Source organism: Nicotiana tabacum, chromosome 24, assembly GCF_000715075.1.
Source record: "Nicotiana tabacum cultivar K326 chromosome 24, ASM71507v2, whole genome shotgun sequence".
Classification (NCBI taxonomy): Eukaryota; Viridiplantae; Streptophyta; class Magnoliopsida; order Solanales; family Solanaceae; genus Nicotiana; species Nicotiana tabacum.
Window position 1 is genome coordinate 3,773,642 of NC_134103.1, and position 9,111 is coordinate 3,782,752.

A 9,111-nucleotide genomic window follows, 5' to 3' on the forward strand; every position below is an offset into this window, starting at 1 on the left:
AAGGCATGTTTTATATAGCGGTGATCAGACCGACTATGTTATATGGGGCGGAGTGTTGGCCAGTCAAGAACTCTCATGTCCAAAAGATAAAGGTGGCTGAAATGCGGACGTTGAGATGGATGTGCGGGCATACATGGCTAGATAGAATTAAAAATAAAGTTATTCGGGACAAGGTGGGCGTGGACCCTGTGGAGGACAAGATGCGGGAGGCGAGACTTAGATGGTTCGGGCTTGTGAAGAGGAGAGGCACAGATACTCCGGTGAGGAGATGTGAGAAGTTGGCCCTGAAGGGCATAAGGAGAGGTAGAGGTAGGCCGAAGAAGTATTGAGGGAGAGGTGATTAGACAAAATATGGTGTTGCTCCAACTCACTGAGGATATGACCATGGATAGGAAGGTGTGGAGGTTGAAAATAAAGGTGAAGGGCTAGGATAAGTCGCATAACATTGTCCTTGTATGTGATAGTAGCTTTAGTACATGAGTTATCATTATTTGTGTATTTTCGTATTCTTTGACTTATGTGTTTGCTTGTCGTTGCTTTCGTTCTGATCTTCTGATTACAATTCTCAATTTTAGTTTTGTATCTTTGTATTTTAGCTTCGGTTTTCTAATTGGTGTGATTGCTGCTGCGCTTCTTTTATTTTTTCTAAGCTGATGGTTTTCCGAAAATAACCTATCTGCCTTCTTGAAGGTAGGGGTAATGTGTGCGTATATTTACCCTCCCCATACCCCACTTGTGAGATTATACTGAGTTTTTTTTTGTTGTTGTTGGGGTGGAAGAGTGAGAGAAAATATGAAAGATTAGAGTCTAATACATTATTTTGTTAAAATTGGTAATTTGTATATTAACTTGTAATTAAGTTAAAACTTCAATAGTGAGGGCAAATAATTTTTAAAATTAGTATAGATAAGTAAAAATCTCAATATTCTTATGTGAGAGATTTGCTCGAAGAAAATTATATTTATTCCCCAATCTCAATATTAAACTAACATCAATTTTATTTCTAAGCTTAACCAAATAACAACGACGCTTCAATCTCAAACAAATTTGATGATACTATAAGTTGAGATTAAATGAATAAGTAAAGATTCATATAATTGATCACTTTCACTTTCATGTGAAAAACTTTGACTTGCACTTGTAATATAGAATTAATCAAATTTGAATAATTAAAAAAAAAACAAGCAAATGAATTCTACTAATAATTTTCACGTATAATACAAAATTTATTTTACATTACAAAAACATAAACAATATTCGGTATGAGTATTTGCCTAATAAAAATATTCCAGAAAACAAAAATAGGTCTGAGGCCAGCTCCACACATCTAAACCCTACTTCTTCATCACCATCAACAAATCCAACCCTAAAAAAAATGAAAACCCTAATCTCCATCTGATAAAATGATCCCATAAATCTTCACAATCCTCTCCTATATCCCACACTCAACAGAAATCCAAAACCACAATTCTCAACAATGTCTCAAGATGGCGCAGCAGCAATGGATCGGAAAAAGGATTCTCAATCAACAACAAACCCTACCCGAAATGGTAACGGTAACGGCGGAACAGCAACAAACGGCGCCGTTTACCCGTCGCTCAATTCTCTGAGGCTGCGTTTAAACCCTAGCATTGATCACAAATCGGATAATTATGAGGATCTTCAATTGGATTTTAGTCCATTGTTATTTAGCTCACTCGAACGGTACCTTCCGCCTACTCTCCTCAATTCGTCACGTGACCATAAGGTTCATTACATGCGTGAAATTCTCCTTAAGTATTGTCCTGAAGGTGAACGTACACGTGTATGTATAGCATTTTCAATTTTGCAAATTACATTTTCGATTTTGCGTTTTGTAATTTGCATGTGATAGTTGTTGTTTTTTGTACATTTTGATTAGTGTATATATTGTGTTAGAATGTGGGGAGTGAATTGAGCTATGATTGACCGATGAGAAGCTGAAAATGGAAAACTTAGAAGCTGAAATTTTTTTGTGCTTTGTATTGCAATTTTGCATGTACATTTCCATTATGCAATTTGCTGAAAAATTAACTTTTTAATTTTTTTTTTATGTCGAATTAGTTTTTCTTAAATAAATATCCGTTGTTAGTATTAAAAAATAGTGAAAGCGCGGTTTGTGGAGCTTTAAGAGCTTTAAGTAGGCAGAGTTGTGAATTCAGCTGTAATAGAATGCCGATTGATGTGAATGAAAAAATTAAAAGAAAAATAAAAGCTAGAAAAATCCGGGCTTTTTGATGGTTATTGCTGAAAATCTCGGGCTTTGTATTTATTCTCATCCGTAATTGTCGTGAAGACAGATTTGCATTTTGCATGTGGGCTTTTTTTGTGATTTTTTGACGGTGGTGTCCGATTCAGCTTGTGCGCACTTCAATTATTCTACTGGGTACTTGCTACTTCCAACCAACACAAGTACCGGGTAACTCTACCTACCAAGGCTTAAGCAGATGAGGAGAAATCACCTAATATTTTTTTGCCTCCAATGCAAATTGAACCTGATACCTCATGATTTTCCTCACTTCATTGAACGCCAGGTCACACCCTTGGGTGCGACATAGCGTGTTTCTCTTTTCAATAGGCAAATGATTAAATAATTCAGGGAAATGTGACCCGAGTATAGATGAATATAAGAACAACCAAAATTTTGGATTTTTGGTTAAAAAGAACAGGTGATCTTAGTTAAACCTACATGGTTAATTTGATTATAATGTGGTGGAATAGTTGTGTAAAGCATGCTAGTCTCCTAATGAAGTCCTTGTTTACACTTGAATTATTATGAATGTTGTCTGCTGATATAGTCATTGTCCTTTGCTTTGCAAACTTTTCCTTGCTATTTGTGAGATTTGTATTCTCTCTCTCTGTCTCTCTCTCACGCACATTCCGAAACTCTATCAGTACAATATTGTTTCATCTCCTCTGCTTTAACAGGTGCAGAAGCATAGGGAATACAGACAGAAGATTATATCAAACTATCAGGTATTTACTTTTTGCAGAAGGGATTTGCGGTTAATATCTAAATGATGGTTGTAAATGAAGAAATCAATTTTTATGCTTTTTGCTGTTAACTCTACTAAAGTAAGGTAAGGAAGTTCACATAACTTTGCTTGTATTTTCTCTGGAGGGAAATGCCTTTCAATTTGACGAATTACATGCATAGGAATGTAATACTCATTGATCTTCATTGAATCAGCATTAATCTACTTTCTTTCTAATTACTTTCCCGTCTATTCCAGCCTCTACACAGGGAGCTATATACCATGCATGCTGCGAATTTCTTTGTGCCATCATTTCTTAAGGCGATTAGTGAGAACACAGAGGAAAGTTACAGAAACATAATGTCAGAACCCTCTCCTGGAGTTTTAACATTTGAAATGCTTCAACCACGATTTTGTGAGATGATGTTGGCTGAGGTATCGACCGGCTTGCTGCTGTTATTTTGCATGCTAAATCTAGTTTTCTTTGTAGTTTAGCTTTTCTGTTTTCTTATCAGGTTCTGATTGCTTAGGTAGAAAACTTTGAGAGGTGGGTCCGTGAGACAAAGTTCAGAATAATGCGTCCCAATACAATGAACAAGTTTGGTGCCGTTCTTGATGACTTTGGCCTCGAAACTATGCTTGACAAGCTGATGGAAGATTTCATTCGTCCCATTTCAAGAGGTAAAAACTTTGTTATTGACTAGGATGCAGTAAGAAAGGAAATAGGAACTGATTGAGAAAATTACTTGGCTCTTTTAATCTTCTTCTTTGAAATTTTTGTGCAGTTTTCTTTACTGAAGTTGGTGGATCCACACTTGATAGCCATCACGGTTTTGTTGTCGAGTATGGGATGGATAGAGACGTTGACTTGGGTAAGTTTTGGTATACTTCTTGTACGGGCACATTTTTGCTCTTTCTTTAACGAAATTATTACCTTATAAAAAAAAGGTTATTGTTTGTGTAGTACTTACTGGGGTCAGCTATTGCTTTGAAGTGCTTCAAAGCCTTTTGGTTCTTTGAGGGACACTGTCTTGCATCTCAACTAATTTAATTTTCAGGTTTCCATGTTGATGACTCAGAAGTAACTTTAAATGTGTGCTTGGGTAAGCAATTCTCTGGTGGAGAGCTGTTCTTCCGAGGAGTGCGATGTGAGAAGCATGTAAATACTGAAACACAACCAGAGGTAATAATTAGTCCATTGTGCGAGTTGATAAACTGTGCACGAGGAATCTTTGTTCCAATAGGAAGCCACGTTTCCATTATTTCATATTTATCAACAAAAAAATTTCCATTATTTCATTTTTTTTTGTTTAAATGGTTATTGTGTTGTCGAAAGTAGTAGCTTTTTCAAAGTGCCCTTACTGTCAACAACCTTGTAACTAAGTGTAGTGCAACTATTTCAGAGAAAAGGCTTACTGTTTATTGTGACAATTTGAAGCCGTGACAAATGATAAATCTGAGTTTCGAAGCTTGATCTATGACAATCTTCTTGATCATAATCCGGAATGGAAAGTGGCAGAAGACTTTTCTTATTTCTTTTTACTTATCCAAGTCAAAATGATTCCATTGATATCCACCAACCACCATACGATGTGGATTAATGATAAGCTTCAGATGAAAAAACAGAAACATCCAACTAATATAAAAAATATGACATGTCGTCTACTCGTCTTTACACCAAAAGTACAAATGAAACAAAATGTACATTTTAACTCTCCGCTATGGACTCTCATCCCCTTCGAACATTTCTTCTGCTCCAAATTAGCCAATTAAAAGAGGAGCAACTTTCCACTAGTACCTTATACTGGCATCCAACTGGTGGTACCTTTTGTTGGCACCTTACTTTGAATTGTAGATTTGCTCACTTTATCTCTATATTAATAACAAGTGATAATGAACTGTATATAAATGTTCACATTGCTTGTACTATTGGAGAGATGGAAGTGTTGTATTAATTTTGAATCTTCAAAACATGCTGGACATGCTAGATAGCTTAGGTTTCTAGTGTTTTATAACCAGCATTATCTTTGTACTATCACAGTATCAGCTTGATGCTGTTTTTTCTAATAAAGTCTTACCTCATCAAGTGATAATGAATATATGTTGTGTTTGCTTGATTACCAAGTGTATCAGCTCATACTCGAAGTCTACATATGGTGTAATAGTGAAGAAAGAATGTTGTTAGCTCCACTTTAGGTGTGTGTTAGAGTAGAAATCATCAAATTCAGAATATAACTTAAGCAAGTCAAAAGCATGAGCATTCACTATGGATTTGGAACAATTTAACAGGAGATCTTTGATTACTCCCATGTCACGGGGCGTGCAGTGCTTCATCGTGGTCGCCATCGGCATGGTGCTAGAGCAACAACATCAGGGCAGAGGATCAACTTGCTGTTGTGGTGCAGAAGGTATTAGATACTGTGGCCTTGCTATTTTGGTCGTTTCCACTAGACAATTTGCTTCAAACGCAGTCGAGGAAAATTTGTTGTTTTTGGAATATTTATTGCTGCATTACCTACTGTTTGAAGTGATGCTGTGCTTTCTAATTGTTTGAGTACAGCGGCAGATGCAGCTCTTTGGCGACTAGTTCATCTGAACATCATATTCCCGCTAAATTTCAACAAATATTAGATCTAAACTCAAAATTTTTAAAAGAACAATGAGTTCGGAACTAAGAACCTTAAAGGTCAAACCCGTCAAAGTTTAAATCCATGTCCGCCTCTTTTTGAATATGCAATATTGATGCTTAACTATAGTCTCCTTTTCATCTGCACAGTGCCCCTTGATGCAAGTACTGAGAAGTAGTTTATGTATGTCAACTTTCAGTGATATGAGGAATGGTGTAAAGTGACGGTGGGGAAAGGAGAGAGTACTGTCTTATAATCATGAAAAGGAGACCTGAGACTTATATTCCTTGGGGCACCTAAATATATGTGCCATGCTGGGTTGGTAACTGAAAATGGCATGAGTTAACTGTAAATATATTTTTTTTCTGAATTGTTTTTGCTGCAACTCAATCAGACCAGATCTCAATAACTTGGACGTCTTACTTTCATTCTCATCTGCCAGAATCGTTGAATACCTAACAATTGCTATCTTTCCCTTACAGTTCCGTCTTTAGAGAGCTAAGGAAGTACCAGAAGGACTTTTCCAGCTGGTGTGCAGAGTGCCAGCGCGAGAAGAAGGAAAGACAACGGCTGTCTATTGCTGCTACTAAATTGGTATGCAATAACTTGTCTCTCTTGTAATCTCTTTAGCCAAAGTTGACAAGTTTTACTTATGCATTGCGACATTAAAAGCTAAAATATAGTTAAAACAAGTCGAAGTATGTTCTAAATTATTTTGTCCTGTATGTTTTCCAGGAGCTGCTGAAAAGAGAAGGGGAAACTGCTACATAGCTGCTCATTCTGTTTTCCCGCTAATTTTTTTGTTTGTCCTTTTGCCTCATGTAATATAGCTGTACGCTCATTTTCAAGGCCGAAGAACTTTCTTGTTAGATATAGTATAATATGAAAGGGTGTTGTTCGCGTTACCGAAATAGCTGTACATGTAAATCGGGTAGGTACCCTCCTATTTGCCAACTGAGATGGTATCAGTACAAAACTGGCAATCGTGTAAGCATTGTTTTATAGTTATGTTTGTTATTGGGGGCAATTTCTTTCTCAAGGTAGGCTATGCTATTGTGTTATGTTATCATTTCCTTTTTTATCGAGTCGATAGTTCTTCCTTTACCAATCAAATAGAACCTTGTTCTATTAATGGTGGTCTAATTGGTTGGCTAGCTGAACTTCCACTCGTTGGTATTGGTGAGGATTCGGTTTACTATGTTGTAATTTCCCATTTTTCCTTCCTCTCTCCTTATGTATAACTAGTATCCGTACCCGCCGCGGAAATATTAAATATAATTTTTATAAGAAAATATTATTTGGAAAATGCGGTAGACACAAAGGTGCAAATGGTGATATTTTATGAATATATAAAGGCATTGGATATTCACACATTCAAGTCATGAAGGAATATCTTGTTGTAAACAACTAGTGAGGATGATTGGTCATTTTTATTGTAAGACATTAATCTGATCAATCAAGTAACCCATTAATTAGTTAACTCTCACAATATGAAGCCTACGCAGGAGGAGTAAATCGTAGTTACGATGGATGCTCCCACCAACTAAGTTGTCAATTGGGAGTACACCTTTGTATAGTAACCACAATTTTGCCTGAGAAATGAGAAATAATAGTAATAAGGTGTGAGAAATTCCGAAGCTTCTTACGCTTCTTAAGAAGTAATAGTATTGGTTGAAAAACATAATTTTCTTAAATGCAGCCTCAAACTGGTGACATGATACAGTTTCACAATACGGGTATCGGCATGAAGAGAAGGTCAAATGAATTGCCTGATTTCTCGAACTCAAGCATGGTAACAACTTCTCTAACTTTGCGAAATAATATGTTCAATATCCTTGTCACAATCTTCAAGAAGCGCAAGTCATCAGGCATCCGAGATATTCGAATTGAGTATCAGTACTTATCAAATGTAAGCGTCCATAACCATAAGAGATCTCATAAGTTAGATCTTTAACAAAAGTAAGCATCTCCACCAAATAGGAAATAAAGACCATATGTTACAGAGTGCTCCATATGGATGCAAATGCAGCTGCAGACAGATGGATGCCAAACAACAATCATTTGCACAATGGCCCTCCACCAAATGTAAAAGATCACATAAGTAATTACACATATACCTTGCCATCATATTCTCTTCTGGATAGGACCTCGAGAGCAAAATAAGCTGGAGTCCTAACAGTTGATTTTGGCCTCAAATGCAACAGGGACGACTGCAATTGTAGGACGAAAACTATGAGCCTTTCTTAGGGGGATAATAAGTCTATATATACAAATCACCAGAACATCATTAACCTTTGAGTATCCAAAATCATATATCTTCAAGCGTGGAGTTGGACTTCCATCAAGAAGGGTATTCTCCAGCTTCAAATCTGTATGTCATATTTGCTGTAGAGGCAATGGAAGTTTGAAGAAGATTAAGCTCCTTTAAACTAAAAAGATGGCATTTGGAATAAAACTTATACACATAAGTCCAGGTCTAAGATGTATCTAAATTTCTGTTCATATGTTCACACATAAAGAAAGTTCTTTTTTTTTGTTGATAAATTCTTGTAAGTTTTTCACCATTTTGTGATAGTAGTGGACTCCTAAAATAAGCTGCTGGAAAAAGTATCTGGCCTGAAATGATAACAACAAGAAACCAAATGAGAGAAGCATTGAAGATAGTAAATCAAGGCTCTTAAAATCACAGAAATGTGACTTTTAAAATTATATACATCATTACCATTTCTTTATCCTTCAGAATTCTTCTATATGGTAGTCTATGTGAGACTGATTACTGACAAAGTTAAAATTTGAAAATATACCTCATCTTCGCAAAACCTTCCTGCATTGCAAATGCGCTCAAACAGTTCTCCACCAGCTCCATATTCCATAACAATGGCAAGATGAGTGGGAGTCACTAACACATGTATCTCATAAAATAAATGCACAACAATTAGGCCAGCTATTCCGTAGCTTTTCTTGCCATTTTCAAAACAAACTAATATTATCAATAGGGCATTGCAGAATAATAAAACATAAGCACACAAACTTGCCTCCTTGAATTGAATTATGTTTGGATGTTGAAGTGATTTATGATTAATGATCTCACTTGCTAAATTCTCATCAATCTACAATAAAATGTGATATCTCAACTTCATAGAACATTACATGATATTGCTAATTGCATACATGTTTAACTGATAATTAGGAAAATGCGTAACAACAATAATAATAAGACAATGAGCATGAGAAATTTATATCAATTGGAAGACACTTAGTTCAATTAATTGATTTGATGACAATAATAATGCAAACATTGTGTCCTCTCTCAATGTATTTCATAGCCACAAGCTCTTTGATCCCTTGTGCCTAATAAGCCTTGTCACACCAAAATTCCATGACCCTATATTTTTCACAAGCTCGTATTATTCCATTTTCTTATCCTTCACAAACTTCACTATATATTAAAATAAAATATAGAACCCCTTACTAAAAACGACAAATCCAGA

The 9,111-nt window shown here is 35.9% G+C and overlaps 1 protein-coding gene across 1 annotated transcript; it reads left to right on the plus strand.

Moving 5' to 3' along the window:
* The first annotated feature begins 1,308 nt into the window (after positions 1-1,308).
* Positions 1,309-6,647, plus strand: LOC107768447 (2-oxoglutarate and iron-dependent oxygenase domain-containing protein CP2-like). The gene is made up of 9 exons (XM_016587578.2): positions 1,309-1,804; positions 2,947-2,994; positions 3,252-3,428; positions 3,524-3,674; positions 3,779-3,865; positions 4,052-4,176; positions 5,283-5,401; positions 6,103-6,214; positions 6,356-6,647. Exons 1-9 carry the CDS (start codon positions 1,478-1,480, stop codon positions 6,389-6,391), a joined length of 1,182 nt encoding a protein of 393 aa, XP_016443064.1. The 5' UTR covers positions 1,309-1,477; the 3' UTR covers positions 6,392-6,647.
* The last annotated feature ends 2,464 nt before the right edge of the window (positions 6,648-9,111 follow it).

Excerpts from the sequence above, each read along its gene's own strand:
- LOC107768447 (XM_016587578.2), top strand. The coding sequence starts at position 1,478 with ATGTCTCAAGATGGCGCAGCAGCAATGGATCGGAAAAAGGATTCTCAA. Across the intron at positions 3,429-3,523 it reads GTGAGATGATGTTGGCTGAG|GTAGAAAACTTTGAGAGGTG; the intron begins GTATCGACCGGC and ends CTGATTGCTTAG. Across the intron at positions 3,675-3,778 it reads CATTCGTCCCATTTCAAGAG|TTTTCTTTACTGAAGTTGGT; the intron begins GTAAAAACTTTG and ends ATTTTTGTGCAG.